Genomic DNA, 22,594 nt, shown 5'->3' with positions numbered 1-22,594 from the left:
AGCCGTGAGGTCGTTGGCGTGAGGCCCATGATCTTGTCAATGAGCGCGCGCCTTCTGGTTTGTGCATGTGTCCCTTATATTGCGGTCAGGTAATTGACAGGTGCGCATGTTCGGGTAGCTCTTGCTTGAATCCCTTTTATGACATGTATATGACCCATTTGTGGAAAGGAGAGAATCTTAGACAACTTACCAGTTAAACGTTCTGGGGCGGAAACAAAATTGTGTATTTGAAAATATTCCACATCTGAGAATCATTAACTTGTGAGATTTATTTTATTGGGGCTCTGTTGATTTCTAAATTAGTTTTACAATCATAGGAAACATTATTCCCCAACATGATCGGACATGTTCCTCTAAGATAACCATCTTTGAATACTTTGGGTGTGCGACTTTTCACACGTGCACAGCAACACCTGTGATAATGAGGCAAAAGGGTACGTGATCACACATTTCCCCAACATGATCGGATATGTTCCTCTAAGATATCAACCTTTGGATACTATGGGTGTGCGACCTTTCTCACGATCACCTTTCTCACCTGACTATTAATTGATCAATATTGTCACATGGGGATGTGGGGGCGATGGGGTCAAATATTTTTACTCTTTATAGACATGATCGTGACATTTTTATGACTTCAAAGCCCATTAAAATCAGTTCATTTATTGGACTATTCTAATTGTCCCAAAACCCGCATACGTTAATGTGGTCGGGAGGGGGGCGGTGGCCATTAATATGCTAATTGTCCCAGAATCCGCGTTTCCATACTACTGAGGAGCACTAGCAGCCGGCGAAACCGAAGCAAGGAGATACCGAAGCCAGCCCATCCACACACACGCTGTACGAATACCACGAGAATAAATCCCACTGTTACCATTTGAACCCTTTGTTTTCTCACTGATCTACGGGGCAGACACGTCATATAAATTTGGTGGGACGAACACACAATCTTCTGAGCTAGCCGCACGAATCTCGTAGCGAGCAGACAACAAAAGCAGTTCGTTTCAACCTTGTGTCGCACGGACATACAACAACCCGCTACTTAAAGTTCAAAAGTGGGCCGGAGCAAATATGCAACACCCGCTTTGAATTGTGATTTGTGAGAAAAACTAGGCAAAAAAAACATAAATAATCAAATTCTTATCAGCTAAATTCATATACCTAATTTAAATTGTATTGCTATATCAGTTAACTTACCAAAATATAAATGTCTAAAAAGAAATAAAAGTGAATTATTAAAATTCTAGTGTAATCGATAAAACTATTATGCAATAAGCAAATCTCGTCATGCGAGCAAGTATTTAAGCCCCTAGAAGTGATTTCATCAATTTATCTCTACCCTCAGTCAATTGAAATAAAGTTTCTTAAATTATTAACAAAATTAAAGCCAAGAACACAACATCTTGAAAGCGCTTTCGACGTTGGATATGGTGGGTAAGTGATCGGCTCCGGCCGTTATGCTATTGTACATGCTTTGATTGACTATACACAATAACATTTCAATAATTTTGATATTAGAAAAAAAAATTCCCCCATGAATAAAATACTTGCTCAGTGGTACAAATAATTTTAACACTTGAAATTAATTTTAAAATTCCAATTTGCTTGCTTTGACTTAAATATACCCCTTCAATATGAGCATAGCGTAATCTTTAATGATCGCATTTGTTAGTATTACTTTTCTTGTATTAAACATATTATAAACATGAATTGCTTAATGTTTCCTAATGCAGGCTTGCAACAATGAAGATGACTAGGAGTTAGAAAAAAGATCACCAACCTGTGTCACGTTATGCGGCTACGGTGATCATGCTAGGGTGGGCAATGTCAGCGGCAAATAATATCCTCGCTGCTGACACCGACACACACACATCAACTGCTGCCAGTCATTCTAGGCAGCACCCTTCTTTTCAGGTATTCTCCCCCTCTTTACCCCTATCTTAGTTCTGTCCTCCTACAATTAACCTCAAAGTCAGTTTGAACGGGAATTTAAATGGGAATGTTTGTTTCTGAAAAAATCGGAAACTCACTCCCATTACCGACGAAAACGAGAGCCATATTTCGTTGCTGTTCGAATCATTCGTGATATACTACAATATATATGTTAATGTAAAAAATATTTAAATATAAAATATTTTTGAAATGGTAGTTAGTCGTCTTCACCATATTCCTCTTCGTCTTCTTCGAAATGCGGTAAGCTGTGGATGGCATTGTCCAAATGTGTTAAATTTTTTTTTACAAGTAAAATGTTTTCTAGAGTTTTCTGTTTTCGCTTAAAATAACGTCGGGGACGAAAAGGCTAGTTCTATTGTAACCTGAAATTTAATTGAAATATTAAAACCAAAGAACCAATAAAATGTTAAGTTCATACTTGTGTTGGTGGTATTGAGAAGCAAACTCTGGTCAGTTCAACAGTTTAATATGTTGCTTTTTTGGTTATATGTAGGGTTTAAAGTTTATATTTTAGAGTCCCACATCTATAGTTTCGGTGCTAGGCGCAATAGGCAAAGTTGTGTTTAAGTAGAATATAAAAGTTCCAAAATAGTATCTTGCTCGTAATTGTTGGCACTTTCGCCATATTTAGAGTTGTGCAATTTTTTTTTATACCCGTTACTCGTGGAGTAAAAGGGTATACCAGATTCGTCGGATAGTATGTAACAGGAAAATGAAAGCGTTTCCGACCCCATAAAGTATATATATTCTTGATCAGGATCACTAGCCGACTCGATCTAGCCATGTCCGTCTGTCTGTCCGTCAGTATGAACGGTGAGATCTCGGAAACTACACAAGCAAGAAAGGACTTGGCATGTAGATTCCTGAGCGCTTGCGCAGCGCCTACAAACCGCCCAAAACTTTAGCTCCCACAGTTTTAATGCTATAGTAAAAAGAAATGTATTTTTCTAATCCATACCTATCGATTGACTTAAACAAAGATTGCCACGCCCACTTTAAGACCAACAAGCAGCTTACAAGCTTAAAAAAATCGTAAGTATGAACGCTTATATCTCGGAATCTATTAAAGTTAGAGAATTGGGATTTCAGGTGTAGATTCCGTAGCCTTGTACGCAACGCAAGTTTGACTGCGGCGCCCAAAATGTTCACTATAGTAAAATAATGTTATCTGAAATGTATTAGTCTCGTCAATACCTATCGATTAATCCAAAAAATATTTGCCGCGCCCACTCTAACGCCCACAAATCGAATAAGTCTGTGGCGCCCACAACTTTCATGCTAGAAACGAAATTTTAACTTAAATGTCTTCGTCTCGTCAAAACCTATCGATTGACCCAAAAAAAAAAGGTTTGCCACGTCCACTTAACGCCCACAAACCGCCCAAATCTGTGGCTCCTACAATTTTCATGATAGAAACCAAATTTTAACTTAAATGTTTTAGTCTCGTCAATACCTATTGATTGACCCAAAAAAAAGTTCGCCACGCCCACTCTAACGCCCATAAGATTTTAATCTTTCTACCGCCCAAATAACCATATATGTATTAAGAACAGGGGGAGGAGACGCATTCTAATCTCGCTTTGATGCTCGCATATCTCCATCAACCTTTGGTCCCTTTAGCTAAGTAACGGGTATCTGATAGTCGAGGCACTCGACTATAGCGTTCTTCCTTGTTTAATTTGACTACTCTATGCCCTTGCAGAGGCTATAATGATTTCAGTCTGAAGTTTTCAACTCATCCGATTAAAATTTAAAATTAATTAATTTAAAATTTTATATCGGAGAAGAAAAGGTTACTGTCAACTATTATATCAAAGCTATAATTATTTTTCCATTAATATTCCTATTTTTTTATGGTTGTAAGAATTGTATTCAGAATTCTAAAATATTAAACAAATGCTATGGGAGATATACGATATAGTTGTTTAATCCGGATCGTTCCGACTTATACACTACCTGCAATATAAATATGACTTTTGAGAAGGTTTCATCTTGGTAGCTTCAAAACTGAGAGACTAGTTTGCGCAGAAACGGACTGACGGGCATGGCTAGATCGGATCGTGAAGTCATGCTGATCAAGAATATATATACTTTATGGGGTCGGAAACAACTCCTTCACTGCCTTTAAAGCTTCTTGCAGATATCATTATACCCTCTGCAAGGGTATAAAAACAACCAAGCTTTAATTATTTTCCCATTAATAATCCGATCGTTCGTTTGACAGCTATATGATATAGTCGTCCGATTTTCTAATATAACTATTAATAAAAACAAGGAAGAACGCTATTATCGAGTACCTCGACTATCAGATACCCGTTACTCAGCTAAAGGGACCAAAGGGAAATGGAGATATGCAAGCAGCAAAGCGAGATTAAAATGCGCGGTAGACAGATTTAAGCGTTATGGGCGTTAGAGTGGGCGTGGCCATTTTTTTTAAATCAATCGATAGGTGTTGACGAGGCCAATACATTTCAAATAAAATTTTTTATCAAGCATGAAAATTGTGGGCGTCACAGAATTTCGCGGTTTGTGGGCGTTACTCTACGAGTAACGGGTATAATAACGAAGATATAATTATTTTCCCAATAATATTCCCATCTTTCCTATGGCTGCTATATGATAAAGTCATTAGATTTCCTAAGAATTTTATTTGTAATTCTAAAATATTGAACAAATTATATTTACCGGAAAAGAAGTGAGTTTGATCAAAAGTAACGAACGTGTAATTAATTTCCTAATACTTACAATTAATCACGCGATCATTCTATGGCAGCTTTATGATATAAACGTCCGATTTTTAAAAAAACATAATTTAAAATTCTGAAAAATTTAAATAATGATAACCCTAAGAGAAGAAAATAATATGTCAAAAAACACCATAATAATAATTTTTTTTACATATTTTTAAAAATAGTTTTTTGATCGTTCCAATGGAAGCTAAACGATATAGCTGTCCAATCCGGCTCGTTTAGACTTAAATACTATCTGCAATAAAAATAAGACTTTTTGAAAGGTTTCATCCCGGTAGCTTAAATCCTGAGAGACTTGTTTGCGTAAAAATATCATAAAAATCATTCAAAATATAAACAAAACTTTAAAAAAAAATTTTTTTTTGCTAGTACTATTAGTTTTGCTTAGAGAAATGTTTTGCATTAATTCATTTTCAAGTCTAGGAAAAAAGTTCAAAAAAAGATTTTTTTAAAAATACTTATTCGTACTGAATTGGTTAAGAAAAGTCTTGTATTATTTAAATGGAATTTAAATGACTTTTCCATTGATGCCAAACATGTATATTTTGTATGTATGTAAGTTCAAATTAGAAGAATAATAAACTTTGGTTTTGTGTTAATACTTTTGACCACCCCTGTATTGTTTGGTTATTCAATTTTAAAGAACGGTCCGATTTGAATAATTTACTTATTAAAATGTTTACAAAATATTAAAAAAAAGTTGGCGCTGGGCGGGTCTTAGCGTTAAGGGCGATAGTGAGCGTTAGAGTAGGTGTGGCACCCTGCTGAAAGAAACTTGCGCTGCGCAGGAATCCCAAGAATCTACATGCCAAGTCCCAACATTCTAGCTTTTATAGTTTCAGCGTTCATACGGACAGACCGACTGGCGGTCAAACGGACGGACGGAAAGACCGACATGGCTAGATCAGCTAAGTATCGTGATAAAGAACATATATACTTTATGGGGTCGGAAACACTTCCTTCTTCCTGTAACATATTTTCCGACGAATGTAGTATACCCCTTTACTCTACGAGTAACGGGTATAAAAAAGATGATGAAAAAAGATTAGACAAATAGTCTTAAGAAGCATGTGTTAAACGTACACAAGATAAATAAAGAAGTAGAGGAAGGACGAGATAATTCCACTTTGGGAGGACTCAAGTTTGACTCCATCTTGGAGTTATTCGAGTTTCCAATCTAAATTTCGCGATCTTTAAGAGGAAGTCATTTGAAGCCGATTTTCACGAAATCCTTTTCCTTACTTTTAGCTCTTATGGTTTGGACTAGGGGACCAAGATGGAAATCGACTTTAACCTTTTTATAGAGATTACGATAAAGAACTTTTAGAGAATAGGGCATACTAATAAGTTAAGTCTAAACAAATTTATGAAATTGTGACATGATTCCAGGGCCATGAGGGATATTCGAGCTCACTCACAGCGACAGCGGATTAGCCGGGGAACGAGGAGACCGGCGACACCCGGAATTCCATTGCCCCAGACATCTACACTTCGGTCCCGCCGGCACCTGGCCAACATGCTGATCGCATCGGCAGTGATCTTCATAGCCTGCTGGTCCCCACACGTCTTTTGCATCTTCTACAAAAACTTCGGAGGCAAGCAACAGTGCAGCCAAATCTCCGTTTACTTAAGCCTCCTGCTGGGTGAGTCAAATCCCCTGGTGCAACGGGACCAGGAGCACTCACTTACCAACGAATCTTTTTCAGGCTACTTCTACTCGGCCATCAGTCCGGTGATCTACTGGGCTCTGAACCACAATTCGCTTCGACAATCTCCCTTCGCGCCCATCATCCGCCTGCGCTCCATGCAAAACTTCCTGAGGTCCCGCTTCCGGACGTACACCGCGCCGCCACCTCCATCGTCCACCAACGAGGCAGCCTTGGGTGCCTTCAACCCCAAGCTGATCAAGCTGACTCCAAAACAGTATAGAGCTCAGGACTCTTCGCATTATTTCTACTAGTGTGATACTAAACTAATCTTTATAAACATATACCTTTATATACGCGCATACATAATATATTTTTATCTACGCCCTCCCATTCCGTCTGGTACAAAAGCTCAAACCCAACCCAACAACGAAACTATGGAACTAATTGGCATTAACTTCTGCGGTGTATATAAAATACATATATTCTATATAGAACCTAGCAGTTTTAGTTTACGCTTACACGATGTTGGGCGCCTAAGCTATACGATGAAGACAGCAAAGGGGCTGTCCATGTATTACGTAATCCTTTATTGTAAAACAACAAATTTATATACCTTTGCAGAGGGTATATTGATTTCAGTCAGAAGTTTGCAACGCAGTGAAGGAGACGTTTCCGACCCCATAAAGTATATATTCTTGATCAGCATTACTAGATGAGCCGATCTAGCCATGTCCGTCTGTACGTCTGTCCGTCCGTTTCTACGCAAACTAGTCTCTCAGTTTTAAAGCTATCGGGCTGAAACTTTCCCAAAAGTCTTATATCTTTTGCAGGTAGTATAAAAGTCGGAACCAGCCGGATCGGACAACTATATCTTACAGCTCCCATAGGAAAATTCGGAAAATAAATTTTTTTTTAACTATATCTTTGGTGTTTTTTAACATATAACCTCCTAAGCTTGGAAATAAAATTTTTTAATTAGTTTTGAATTTCGAATTAAATTTTATCAAAATCGGACACCTATATAATATAGTTGCCATAGGAACGATCGGAAAATTGGCTGGAAAATAATATGAAACAAATTATAGCTTCCGTGTTTTTTAACATATAACCTCCTACGCTTGGAAATAACACTTTTTAATTAGTTCTGAATTTCGAATTTAATTTTATCAAAATCGGACGACTATATCATATAGCTGCCATAGGAACGATCGGAAAATTGGTGGGAAAATAATATGAAACAAATTATAGCTTCGGTGTTTTCTGACATATATACTATTGGGAACATCATTTTTGTATTTTTAAATTTAACAAATATAACTGCAAGGGTATACAAGCTTCGGCTTGCCGAAGTTAACTTCCTTTCTTGTTTTTTTTTATTTGATTACATAGAAGAAGGGAGGTTTAAACAAGACAGGAAGAACTTAGGCACCCCGTTCCCGTGGGAGCATTGTATGTACACAGCTATCCGACTTGTAGAGAACTAAACTAATTCTAAAACTTTTATGTTAATGTTCCATTTCAATTTCCTACCACGTATGTTTACCGAAAACGAAATATAATGGTCCATGTATTACTTTGACGTTAAATATCCGATCGTTCCTATGGTGACTATATGATGAAGTCGTCCGATTTGATTTAAATTATTTTCGAATTCTGAAATATTAATACTAACTGTAAAAATAATTTTTCAAAAATAGTTCTGCTTATATTTTTGATGATTTTTAGTTTTATTTAATTCAAAATTCTTAAATATTTTAATAATGATAACCGAAGATATAATTAAAAACAAAATTCCCATATTTTTCGATTATTCCTATGGGAGCCATAGGATATAGATTTCCGATATTTCTAAAATTTTATTCGAAATTCTAAAATGATATTCCGGCATAGCGTCATAATTCCGTCGACACAGTTCCGCATAGTACATTTGGTCCACAAACTTATGTCGTTATCGCGCAAAATTATGTCGTTTAAAAATTACTTGTGGCGAATTTATGTCGTTTTAAAGTGACTTAAGTCCGCCAAGGAAGAATCGACATAATTTTTGCGTTCTCAAACGTCATAAGATCGCGCGAAATTATGTCGTTTAAAAAAGGCGGAAGTATATCGGCGAAATTAAGATGTTACCCCTTATGATCATTCCTATGGGAGCTATAAGATTGGGTCCGATCCGGCTCGTTCCGACTTGAATACTACCGCAATAGAAATAAGAAGGAAGGTTTCATCCCGGTAGCTTCAAAACTGGTCTAGGTTGCGTAGAAAAGGACACACGGACAGACGGACACGGCTAGATTGGATCATCAGTGATGCTGACCGAAACTATGTGTACTTGGGGTCGAAAACGTCTCCTTCACTACGTTGCAAGCTTCTGACTGAAATCATTATACCCTCTGCAAGGGAATGCAAATGCTAGAATACTAATACTTCTATGTAGCATAGCAAATAGAACCCTTGAAATCTCATTTTGTTGCTTCTGTTATAAATACAAATGATTTGACTCTCGAAGCATAGCCCGATGTTTCCAGTTTGAGAACACTCAAGTTCGACAAGAAACAGACTTTTAAGGTGGAGATTAACAAGAAGCAGCCGATTCAATCATACATTGGACTTGTTACAGAAAACAACTTACCATTAAACATACTCAATTCCAAAAACATGAGAAACATTATTAATTCCCATATGCCAAGGCTACAAAAAGAAATTCGGATCTACTTTCACATTTGTAGTAGTATAAGTGACATGCTATTAGTATAATAAAAATATGTAAGTATAACTCTTTGGTGTAAATGTATAGCAATTAGTATTTGAATGTAACGGCTAGCTGTTTAATAATCGTTAGCATCTAAAATGCTAAAATGTTAAGTATCGGTATTGATCGCAGCCAAATTCAAGTAATCGAATGTACAACCGATGCTAAGTAAAACCAGGCAAGTGCAAGTAAGGAGTGAAAGAGAACGGTCAGGTTTCAAAAGTCTTTTCAGAAGTTGTCCTGACCCATAAAATGGACCTAATGGATGCCCAACAGTTCTCGGTCGTCCAGCTCAAAAGGTTATTGGTGGCACTAAACTTGCCGACAATCGCGCCACGGCTTAATGGTGTGGACCCGCTAGTTCAATGGACACTAAAAACGAGCTACTTGCTGATTGGGCTCAGGAGTTGGATCTGGAAGATGACTTGGGGGAGGATTTCTCTGCTGAGGATGCCAACCCTAGGTGGGAGCTGATTCCTGCAGCCGCTTAAAGGCCCAAGGGAGAGGAGTGGTTTGCCGTGGTCGAAGGAGTATTGTCGCTACAACAAATACGCGCTGAAATCGAAGCTGGGAAAAGGGAGCTTATGAACATTATTTTGCAAGTAAGAGCCGCGTCGCAAGCAGTTGCCAAGCAGTGGGCATCGAGGGAGTAATGCAAGCAGTACAAGACGAAAACTTCCAAGAAGAAGTTGGCGGAAAAATACCAAGCACCGATGGAAGTGCTTTTATCGATAGCGGCACCGATTTCTTTGTTGGTATCCGTTTGGACAAGCCAAGCCATTCATTTTGACAGTCAAAATGTATCTCCTATGGTTACAGCATGCATCTTAGACTAGATATTGGACAGCCATATCTTCGCTTAAAATATCTTTTTTGCCCAGGGAGACCCAAGTACATGAAGTTAAAGAACAATAATTTGGTATAAAAGAAGCCCATTACAAATGTACGGAAAAATTGTATGTTTTGTATTAAAAGGAAAAATAAAATGTTACTTAAATTTAACAGTTGTTACCAATGAGTCTATGATAGATGATGTGGTTTTGGGTAGAAATTGCACGCAAGCTTGCGATTTAAAATTAGATTTAACAACTTTAAAGATAATCAGGGTGTTCCCTAAAATTGAAAAATCAACAGTAATTTTCAGAAATTAGGGGAACAACCCCAAAAGTTCCTTTTGAACTTTCATTTTTAAGATGTCAGCTCTATCAGCTGTTTATCAGTTTATCGGTGGTTTGCGACCGGGTTTTTGTTTGCGCTGTTTTCAATAATATAATTATATTATCTGGCCATGATGACATAATGCATTGCGATATACCCCCCTAAATGATGATGATCAATTTAATGAAGTTCCTGATACGACAGGGAAGAATTCATCTAAAGGAGAGCAAAAACGTCGATTGATTTATGTAAAAATATTTCAAAGTACATATGCAAAATTATTGAGTCCTGAAATGAATTCACAATATGTTAAATTTTTGTTTTAATGTGTAAATATATTTAAACCCGTTACTCGTAGAGTATAAGGATATACTAGATTCGTCGTCGTATATAAGAGGCAGAAGGAGGCGTTTTAGACCCTATAAAGTATATATATTCTTGATCATGTCCGTCTGTCTGTCCGTCCGGATGAACGCTGAGATCTCGGACACTATAAGAGCTAGGCTGTTGGAATTTGGCATGCAGATTTGCAGCGCAAATATGAACGCGGATATGTCGGTAACTATCAAAGATAAGCCTGTGGCGCGCACAATTTTCTTGATAGAAAAAAATGTTAGCTGAATTAGTCTCGTCCATACCTATCGATTGACCAAAAAAACGATTGCCGCACCTACTCTAACGCCCATAACGCTTAAATCTGTATACCGCCCACATAACCATATATTGAGATCACGAGTAGGTGGCGCATTTTAATCTCGCTTTGCTGCTTGCATATCTCCATTTCCCTGGTCCCTTTAGCTGAGTAACGGGTATCTGGTATTCTTCCTTGTTTTTTGTTGATGTTTGAACATGTTTTGTTTTTTTAATTTTTTTATACTGGAGTACAGTATTAATTTTACATTTTACAGCTTTAATTTTAGAGTTTCTGGGTGCTCTTTCTTTTCCAGCTGTAGCTTTTGCAGTACATTTTCGCCGTCTATTTGATTCTGCGTAAAGGCAAGTACTTTTTCGAATTTGTCTAACTTCTCCTTATCCATTCTAATTTGGCTTTCTTGCATTTCGGCAAACTTTTCCTTTTCCCATTATAGCTTATATTTCTCTATTTCCAGTCGAACCTGTTGCGTCATTTGCATTTCTGAGACAACGTCAGACATCGATTTAGTTTTGGTTTTAGACATTGTTGCCTTTTCGCGAAGGAGGCTCTGACGAGGCTCTTTTGGCGTCTCAGTATCGGTGTACGACACCTTGACTCATATCAATCGAGCTGTTGGTCAACTCGGCAACCTCTTCGTAGCCATCTAGGACTTGCAATTCGCTTTCGAAAGAGTTTAGAACTTTTGGAGGCACCACACTTTTACGTTTCCGTGCAACCTCTAAATAGTCTACAAACATACAATGGTTATTACTTATTGGATTCTCTGTTGAAAATCTTACTTTCAACCGAAGCCTCATCCCCCTCCTCAAGGAGTCCTGCACCAGTTTTGTTGCGCTACTCGATTGCACAATAACCTTTTGGTAGAACTTCTTCGCAGTCGGTTTCTGTGAGAATATGAAATTATTAACTTTTATCAATTAGTTATGATTTTTTCTTACGTCAAGCTCCTCTGGGCAATCCTTTATCCTTTCCTAAATCATTTCCATAAAGATTGCCAAAGCTTCGGTTGTTCACTTGAACGACCTGGCATACTCACGTTTACTCTTCATAGAAAAATTGAAAATGTCCTTAAAACAAATGAAATTAGTTATTAAAGTTTGCTTGTCATTTACATCTTCCTTCATGTTTACAAGCAACAACTCTGGTTTTCAGCAATTCAATAAAAATTTCAACAGCCCCGAGGCTGTTGAATTGCTGAAATTTCTGAAAGTGGACTTTGTATGGAACAGCTAATTAACAGCTGACCAAAATTCAACAATTCAGTAATTCAACAATTTAGGAAATACCCTGGATAACTGTAAAAGATATATGAAAACATAACCTAATGAGTGCTACTAAGGATCTGTCCTTGCGCTTTGCTGAAGCATAATATTGAGTGTTTAGATGACTACATAACCGAGAATGTTTTGGAATTGGCGACTGAAGTTTTAAAAGCGGAACATGCAGTCGTAAAGGATTATAATAAAAGAATAGGTCACGGAGGGATGTTAAAAGAATTTGCATCACCGATAGTATTAGTCAAAAAGAGAACAGGTGAAATTAGATTATGCATTGATTACTGACCAGCAAGCGGCATTACCTACTGGAAGTGAGTACTCTTCACGATTAGTAGCACTTAAGGAGCGGGTCGAAAATTATCAGAATATCTTTCTGGACAACATGCCAACTGGAAGCGGGGTTCCGAAGGCCCCGATACGAACGTCGGCCAACATCAAGATCACAACAAGAGATCAAGTCAAAGGAGATTCCGCAATTGACACGGTGATCCGACAGTTGCAGAGAAGATGGAACGAATTGGAGTCATCATTAACATTAGCCTCGAATGCCCCAACCGACACCCCAGCCCTACAAAGGCACCTGAATCTCCATTGGGCGTTACTGAGGCAAGCCCACGACAAATTGGACAGCACACCTGGGGCCGCAGCCCTGGCAGAAGCAGAGCTAGCTTAATTCCACACATTATACGAGGAATACGAAATGAACCTGCTTCGAGAAAACGACGCGCCAATGAGCCTAAACTTGGCACTTCCGCCAATTAGCATTCCGGAGTTCAACGGCGAGTATCTAGACTGGCCACGGTTCCATGATCTCTTTGTGGAATTGGTACATAAAAACTACATATTCTACAGAGTTCGCTTCGTGGTGAAGCGAGAAACGTCTTGACAGACACAGCCTTCTCACAGGGTGGCTATGACGACACCTGGTTGCGTTTAAAGGCCAGGTACCAGAACGGAAAAATACTAGTATTCGCCGCCATAGCAAAAATGGTTAACTATAAGCCTATAGACGGCTGCTCGCGCCAACTAAGGGCCTTACATGACACTATCAAAAACTCAATGAGTAATCTTAAAAACCTCGATGTGAGCACAAAATCCTGGGGTCCACTCCTGTGTTTTATTATCAGAAGAAAACTAGACCAGCAGTCTCTAGCTGCTCTGGAAAATTCACCGGATGCACCAACGGAAATTTTAACGTTAAGGAGTGTACTGACGTTTATTGAACGGCGCGCTTGCATACTGGAAACGATAAGCGCTCAACCTACAGCAACACTACGCCATCAGTCAGTTCACAACGAAGAGAGCTGTAAGATTTGTCACCTAGGACCACATAATCTTAGAGCATGTAGCCGTTTCCAGGAAATGGATCCCAAAACACGGCGCCAAGCCATTATTCAAGTAGGAGCATGCACAAATTGTTTGTCTACAGCTCATATGGTTGAAAACTGTGGATCACCGACCAATTGTCGAGTCTGTCAGCAACGGCATTATTCACTGTTACACAAAGGACCGACTAGCAATCCAGTGGCCGGCGCAGTAACCATTGCAGGCTACGACGACGTAGGGGGATATACTCTGCTCGCGACCACCAAGGTATCATTACAAGGGCGAAACGGTCAATTACAAACATGTCGCGCTGTAATAGATGGTGGATCACAGGTGAATCTTATCTCAAGGAGAATGGCAGATCTGCTATCTCTTAAGGAAAGGTCACCGATTGAAATATCTGGAATCGGAGGAAAGGTATCAACAGCAATAGATCAACACTAAAGCTCTCATCAGTTACATCAGGGTTTGAAACACTAATAGAGGTATTTATTATTCCCACAGTCATTACAGACCAACCGTCAGTACCGATTGATACCGATCTTAATATTCCCGAGGGACTGCCGTTAGCAGATCCTGACTTTCGGCAACCTGGACCCATTGACCTAACCCTAGGGGCTGAGGTGTATTCTCGTGTAATAACTGGTGAACTTCTTGAACTAGGACCTAATAAACCTTTGGCACAAGGCACTAGGCTTGGTTATGTAGTCACAGGTTATCTCAATAAAGAAACCTCATCTGATACGGGAATCATCCCTATTCTGGTACAAGGCAGAGGTAATTTTGCAGGACCGAACGCTGCTTATGAGCCAACAAAAGATAAAAATCCGATGAATATAGAACCGACTTCTAATCAATTTAAAACCTACAAGAAGGCTGACTTTTGTTCAACATTTCTAAACTTAACCAAGGAATATCTTAGTTTTGTTGCAGAATGTCCACATATCATAGACGTGCCAAATGATCAAGTTCTACGAGGGCACAATTTCACGGTCCCCACGGTAATGTCAATTTTATCGCAAAGGGGAGTGTTAAGCAGCATCAAGAAGATGTGAAGGACCTGAATCACAAACATGAACCGCAGTTGAAGGAAATATCCACCTTGGTCAATGATTTGTTAGGTGCTTCCTATACAATTCGGTCAAGGGCTGACCGACATCACGACTTAATTGAGGGTACCCCTCAATGGGGGGAGAATGTTCGTACCCAAAGGTACTCAATATGACCACACCCAACAAATCAAGCAGTAGCCAAGTTGGGAACAGTACCAGGCGCTCAGTAGCACCCACTGCATATGAGAATTGCTGATCAGCATATTATGTGTCTCACTAACTCACCGTCTCACCGACTCAACGGCACACTGACCGACCAGTACCCAAAGGTACTCAACATGACCACACCCAACAAATCAAGCAGTAGCCAAGTTGGGAACAGTACCAGGCGCTCAGTAGCACCCACTGCATATGAGAATTGCTGATCAGCATATTATGTGTCTCTCTTTAACTCACCGTCTCACCGACTCAACGGCACACTGACCGGCCAATGCAGTCAGCACATTTTGCAGTGTCTGCCGAGCCAACTACACAAACTGCTACCATAATCAAAACTCCCTGACCTACCTACCTACTTTAGAATATAGCTTACTTCACTAATCATTACACTAAACTTCCGTGTTCCAAGTAGTATATAAACATGTACCAAATGAAGAATAAATCAGTTATCAACACATCTCATAACTCCGCGGTTCTACTTCCTAACTCTGGGAATAGGGCTCGTAATACACTATCTCCACAAGCAGCTAATTTACGTTAGCTCAACCTCAGCGCAGTTCCGCATCGCCTGTGGTCCGGCATTGCAGTAACCTTCGTTACCATTGCTGCGACGCGACCATCCTGCCAGCAAAACGTCCCCGTGCCAGCGACAAGTGCTCATTACCCCCTTGTTCCGCAGTGTGACCCGGGAGTGTCTACTTCGGTTAGGCACAAATAATAGGAAACTTAACAAAGCACTGCTAAAAGGCAACTACTCTCTGCCACACATCGATGATTTATTAGATAAATTAGTAGACAAAAAAGGATTCTTTAAGATAGATCTTAAAAATGGATACTTTCATGTTTTTCTAAATGAAGAATCTGTCAAATATACTTCATTCGTAACACCTCTAGGACAGTTCGATTTTTTAAGAAAGAATTTTCAACGCTTTGTTTATAAAATTTTCGATGACATGATGAGGGAAAACAAAGTAGTAGTGTACATGGATGATATAATGGTCGCCAGCAAAGTTATTAATGAGCATTTAGAAACAGAAGAAATTTTTAAAAGGCTAACATAGAACAGATTAGAACTTAGAATGGATAAATTTGAGTTTTTGAAATCAAATATAAAGTATTTGGGATTTTTGATTTCCGAGAATGGCATCAGGGCAGACGATAAGGGCATTGAAGCCGTAAAAGAATTTTCAGTTATCTCCAAGGTACAGGCCGTACAAAGTTTTTTGGGACTTTCTTCATATTTTCGAAGGTCTATAAAGGATTTCTCTAAAATAGCAAAACCTTTGTACGGCCTGTTAAGGAAAGACAAACCATTTCAAATTGGTGGAGAAGCGATGAATTGTTTTCTCAGGCTAAAGGAAAAACTTTTAAAGTCACCAATACTAGTGTTATATAATTACAAAGACGATGCAGAACTACATTGTGCCGCGAGGATTTGGTGCAGAACTTTTACAAAATAAAGAATTTGGCAAGTTACATCCTGTATTCTATTTCTATAAGCCTACTAGAGCAGATGAGGCTAAATTACATAGTTATACCCATTACTCGTAGAGTAAAAGGGTATACTAGATTCGTCGAAAAGTATGTAACAGGCAGAAAGAAGCGTTTCCGACCCCATAAAGTATATATATTCATGATCAGGATCACTAGCCGAGTCGATCTAGCCATGTCCGTCTGTCCGTCTGTCCGGATGAACGCTGAGATCTCGGAAACTATGAGAGCTAGGCTATTGAGATTTGGCGTACAGATTCCTGAGCTTCTTACGCAGCGCAAGTTTGTTTCAGTAGACTGCCACGCCCACTCTAACGCCCACAAACCGCCCAAAACTGTAACTCCAACAGTTTTGATGCTAGATACCTATCGATTGACCTAAAAAAAAGTTTGCCACGCCCACTTAAACGCCCACAAACCGCGAAAACCTGTGACGCCCACAATTTGCATGCTAGATAAAAAATTTTAACTGAAATGTATTGGTGTCGTCAATACCTATCGATTGATCCAAAAACAAATTTGCCACGCCCACTCTAACGCCCATAACGCTTAAATCTGTCTACCGCCGGTAGGTGGCGCATTTTAATCTCGCTTTGCTGCTTGCATATCTTCATTTTCCTTTGAGTAACGGGTATCTGATAGTCGAGGTACTCGACTATAGCGTTCTTCCTTGTTTTGAACTCGAGACTTTGGCTTTAATTTATGCTCTTCGTAGATTCAGGATATATTTGCAAGGAAAGCACGTGAAACTGGTAAGCGACTGTATTGCACTTAAGTTAACACTTAATAAAGCAGTATTTAACCCGAAGATATCAAGATGGGCGTTGGAGACGGAAAACTATGATCTTGAGATATGTCACAGGGCTGGAAAGAAAAGGCAGCATGTGGATGCTCTCAGCAGGTATAGTAATATTCTAATAGTGGGAACCAACCGCTTTGAGTAAAATTTAGTTATTTGTCAAGGAAATGATTTAAGAATAAAGAAGCTTAAAACCATTTTAGAGAAAGCAAAACTTAAATTATTTGAAATATTAAAAGGTGTTGTGTACAAAAAAGCAAATGACAATCGGATACTATTTTACGTGCCAGAAGAAATGAAAAAAAAGTATTGTTTTCCAAATTTAAAAGAAAAGAGCGTTGCACATATAGAAAATTGTTTGAAATGTGTAGCGTTTTTAAAATTAAATTAAATCAACTAAAGGAGGTTTTTTTTAACAGTAATCCCAAAGAAAGCTGGCCATTCGAGTTAATACACATTGACCATTATGGTCCAGTAGACTCATCGAGAGCAATAAAGTATATTCTTGTGGTAGTTGACGGATTTACAAAATTTTTAAGACTCTATGCAACTAAATCAACAAGTACTAGGCAGGTATTGACGGCATTAAAAGAGGCTATGTAATGGTGATGGTGATGGACTCGACTGTTGGGACTGCTAGAAAACTTATTCCCAAACATGAAGGACCGTGATTGCAAAAGCGATGCGCAATGACAGATTTTTATTAAAAGACGTCCAAAGGATTTCAATTAGCACGTAGACCATATCTAGGGGTTTGGAGTGCGCAAGCTTAAAGACATTGAATAAAGAATAAAAAAATTAAAACAGACAACAAAAGCAGTTCCTTTCAACCTTGTGTCGCACGGACATACAACAACCCGCTACTTAAAGTGCAAAAGTGGGCCGGAGCAAATATGCAACACCCGCTTTGAATTGTGATTTATGAGAAAAATTAAGCAATAAAAACATAAATAATCAAATTCTTATCAGCTAAATTCATATACTTAATTTAAATTGTATTGCTATATCAGTAAATTTACCAAAAAAAAAGTATCTAAAAAGAAATTAAAGTGAATTATTTAAATTCTAGTGAAATCAAAGAAATTATTATGCAAGAAGCAAATCTAGTCATGCGAGCATGTTTTTAAGCCCATGGAAGTGTTTTCCTCAGTTTATATCTACCCTCAGTCAATTGAAATGATGTTTCTTAATTTATAAACAAAATTAAAGCCAATAATACAACATCTTGGAAGAGCATTCGTCGTTGGATATGGTGGGTAAGTGATCGGCTCCGGCCGTTATGCTACATGCTTTGATTGACTATACACAATAACATTTCAATAATTTTGATATTAGAAAAAAAATTCCCCCATGAATAAAATACTTGCTCAGTGGTACAAATAATTTTAACACTTGAAATTAATTTTAAAATTCCAATTTGCTTGCTTTGACTTAAATATACCCCTTCAATATGAGCATAGCGTAATCTTTAATGATCGCATTTGTTAGTATTACTTTTCTTGTATTAAACATATTATAAACATGAATTGCTTAATGTTTCCTAATGCAGGCTTGCAACAATGAAGATGACTAGGAGTTAGAAAAAAGATCACCAACCTGTGTCACGTTATGCGGCTACGGTGATCATGCTAGGGTGGGCAATGTCAGCGGCAAATAATATCCTCGCTGCTGACACCGACACACACACATCAACTGCTGCCAGTCATTCTAGGCAGCACCCTTCTTTTCAGGTATTCTCCCCCTCTTTACCCCTATCTTAGTTCTGTCCTCCTACAATTAACCTCAAAGTCAGTTTGAACGGGAATTTAAATGGGAATGTTTGTTTCTGAAAAAATCGGAAACTCACTCCCATTACCGACGAAAACGAGAGCCATATTTCGTTGCTGTTCGAATCATTCGTGATATACTACAATATATATGTTAATGTAAAAAATATTTAAATATAAAATATTTTTGAAATGGTAGTTAGTCGTCTTCACCATATTCCTCTTCGTCTTCTTCGAAATGCGGTAAGCTGTGGATGGCATTGTCCAAATGTGTTAAATTTTTTTTTACAAGTAAAATGTTTTCTAGAGTTTTCTGTTTTCGCTTAAAATAACGTCGGGGACGAAAAGGCTAGTTCTATTGTAACCTGAAATTTAATTGAAATATTAAAACCAAAGAACCAATAAAATGTTAAGTTCATACTTGTGTTGGTGGTATTGAGAAGCAAACTCTGGTCAGTTCAATAGTTTAATATGTTGCTTTTTTGGTTATATGTAGGGTTTAAAGTTTATATTTTAGAGTCCCACATCTATAGTTTCGGTGCTAGGCGCAATAGGCAAAGTTGTGTTTAAGTAGAATATAAAAGTTCCAAAATAGTATCTTGCTCGTAATTGTTGGCACTTTCGCCATATTTAGAGTTGTGCAATTTTTTTTTATACCCGTTACTCGTGGAGTAAAAGGGTATACCAGATTCGTCGGATAGTATGTAACAGGAAAATGAAAGCGTTTCCGACCCCATAAAGTATATATATTCTTGATCAGGATCACTAGCCGACTCGATCTAGCCATGTCCGTCTGTCTGTCCGTCAGTATGAACGGTGAGATCTCGGAAACTACACAAGCAAGAAAGGACTTGGCATGTAGATTCCTGAGCGCTTGATTTCAGGTGTAGATTCCGTAGCCTTGTACGCAACGCAAGTTTGACTGCGGCGCCCAAAATGTTCACTATAGTAAAATAATGTTATCTGAAATGTTTTAGTCTCGTCAATACCTATCGATTAATCCAAAAAATATTTGCCGCGCCCACTCTAACGCCCACAAATCGAATAAGTCTGTGGCGCCCACAACTTTCATGCTAGAAACGAAATTTTAACTTAAATGTCTTCGTCTCGTCAAAACCTATCGATTGACCCAAAAAAAAAAGGTTTGCCACGTCCACTTAACGCCCACAAACCGCCCAAATCTGTGGCTCCTACAATTTTCATGATGGAAACCAAATTTTAACTTAAATGTTTTAGTCTCGTCAATACCTATTGATTGACCCAAAAAAAAGTTCGCCACGCCCACTCTAACGCCCATAAGATTTTAATCTTTCTACCGCCCAAATAACCATATATGTATTAAGAACAGGGGGAGGAGACGCATTCTAATCTCGCTTTGATGCTCGCATATCTCCATCAACCTTTGGTCCCTTTAGCTAAGTAACGGGTATCTGATAGTCGAGGTACTCGACTATGGCGTTCTTCCTTGTTTAATTTGACTACTCTATGCCCTTGCAGAGGCTATAATGATTTCAGTCTGAAGTTTTCAACTCATCCGATTAAAATTTAAAATTAATTAATTTAAAATTTTATATCGGAGAAGAAAAGGTTACTGTCAACTATTATATCAAAGCTATAATTATTTTTCCATTAATATTCCTATTTTTTTATGGTTGTAAGAATTGTATTCAGAATTCTAAAATATTAAACAAATGCTATGGGAGATATACGATATAGTTGTTTAATCCGGATCGTTCCGACTTATACACTACCTGCAATATAAATATGACTTTTGAGAAGGTTTCATCTTGGTAGCTTCAAAACTGAGAGACTAGTTTGCGCAGAAACGGACTGACGGGCATGGCTAGATCGGATCGTGAAGTCATGCTGATCAAGAATATATATACTTTATGGGGTCGGAAACAACTCCTTCACTGCCTTTAAAGCTTCTTGCAGATATCATTATACCCTCTGCAAGGGTATAAAAACAACCAAGCTTTAATTATTTTCCCATTAATAATCCGATCGTTCGTTTGACAGCTATATGATATAGTCGTCCGATTTTCTAATATAACTATTAATAAAAACAAGGAAGAACGCTATTATCGAGTACCTCGACTATCAGATACCCGTTACTCAGCTAAAGGGACCAAAGGGAAATGGAGATATGCAAGCAGCAAAGCGAGATTAAAATGCGCGGTAGACAGATTTAAGCGTTATGTGCGTTAGAGTGGGCGTGGCCATTTTTTTTAAATCAATCGATAGGTGTTGACGAGGCCAATACATTTCAAATAAAATTTTTTATCAAGCATGAAAATTGTGGGCGTCACAGAATTTCGCGGGGCGTGGCAAACTTTTTTTTGGGTTACTCTACGAGTAACGGGTATAATAACGAAGATATAATTATTTTCCCAATAATATTCCCATCTTTCCTATGGCTGCTATATGATAAAGTCATTAGATTTCCTAAGAATTTTATTTGTAATTCTAAAATATTGAACAAATTATATTTACCGGAAAAGAAGTGAGTTTGATCAAAAGTAACGAACGTGTAATTAATTTCCTAATACTTACAATTAATCACGCGATCATTCTATGGCAGCTTTATGATATAAACGTCCGATTTTTAAAAAACATAATTTAAAATTCTGAAAAATTTAAATAATGATAACCCTAAGAGAAGAAAATAATATGTCAAAAAACACCATAATAATAATTTTTTTTACATATTTTTAAAAATAGTTTTTTGATCGTTCCAATGGAAGCTAAACGATATAGCTGTCCAATCCGGCTCGTTTAGACTTAAATACTATCTGCAATAAAAATAAGACTTTTTGAAAGGTTTCATCCCGGTAGCTTAAATCCTGAGAGACTTGTTTGCGTAAAAATATCATAAAAATCATTCAAAATATAAACAAAACTTTAAAAAAAAAATTTTTTTTGCTAGTACTATTAGTTTTGTTTAGAGAAATGTTTTGCATTAATTCATTTTCAAGTCTAGGAAAAAAGTTCAAAAAAAGATTTTTTTAAAAATACTTATTCGTACTGAATTGGTTAAGAAAAGTCTTGTATTATTTAAATGGAATTTAAATGACTTTTCCATTGATGCCAAACATGTATATTTTGTATGTATGTAAGTTCAAATTAGAAGAATAATAAACTTTGGTTTTGTGTTAATACTTTTGACCACCCCTGTATTGTTTGGTTATTCAATTTTAAAGAACGGTCCGATTTGAATAATTTACTTATTAAAATGTTTACAAAATATTAAAAAAAAGTTGGCGCTGGGCGGGTCTTAGCGTTAAGGGCGATAGTGAGCGTTAGAGTAGGCGTGGCACCCTGCTGAAAGAAACTTGCGCTGCGCAGGAATCCCAAGAATCTACATGCCAAGTCCCAACATTCTAGCTTTTATAGTTTCAGCGTTCATACGGACAGACCGACTGGCGGTCAAACGGACGGACGGAAAGACCGACATGGCTAGATCAGCTAAGTATCGTGATAAAGAACATATATACTTTATGGGGTCGGAAACACTTCCTTCTTCCTGTAACATATTTTCCGACGAATGTAGTATACCCCTTTACTCTACGAGTAACGGGTATAAAAAAGATGATGAAAAAAGATTAGACAAATAGTCTTAAGAAGCATGTGTTAAACGTACACAAGAGGAATAAAGAAGTAGAGGAAGGACGAGATGATTCCACTTTGGGAGGACTCAAGCTTGACTCCATCTTGGAGTTATTCGAGTTTCCAATCTAAATTTCGCGATCT

General features: G+C 37.9%; 1 protein-coding gene across 1 annotated transcript in view; it reads left to right on the top strand.

Moving 5' to 3' along the window:
* The window catches only part of LOC108013876 (gastrin/cholecystokinin type B receptor-like), a 304,395-nt gene extending 294,292 nt beyond the window's left edge, over positions 1–10,103 (top strand). The window contains exons 2-3 of the mRNA XM_036822267.3: positions 6,093–6,346; positions 6,410–10,103. Of these exons, the coding sequence (XP_036678162.2) occupies positions 6,093–6,346; positions 6,410–6,663 (508 nt within the window). The 3' untranslated portion in view covers positions 6,664–10,103. The remainder of the gene's footprint in view (positions 1–6,092; positions 6,347–6,409) is intronic.
* Positions 10,104–22,594: the final 12,491 nt, after the last annotated feature.

Source organism: Drosophila suzukii, unplaced genomic scaffold (assembly GCF_043229965.1).
Source record: "Drosophila suzukii unplaced genomic scaffold, CBGP_Dsuzu_IsoJpt1.0 scf_17, whole genome shotgun sequence".
Lineage (NCBI taxonomy): Eukaryota > Metazoa > Arthropoda > Insecta > Diptera > Drosophilidae > Drosophila > Drosophila suzukii.
Note: the sequence above shows the minus strand (reverse complement) of the source record. Positions and strands in the feature narration are given on the sequence as shown.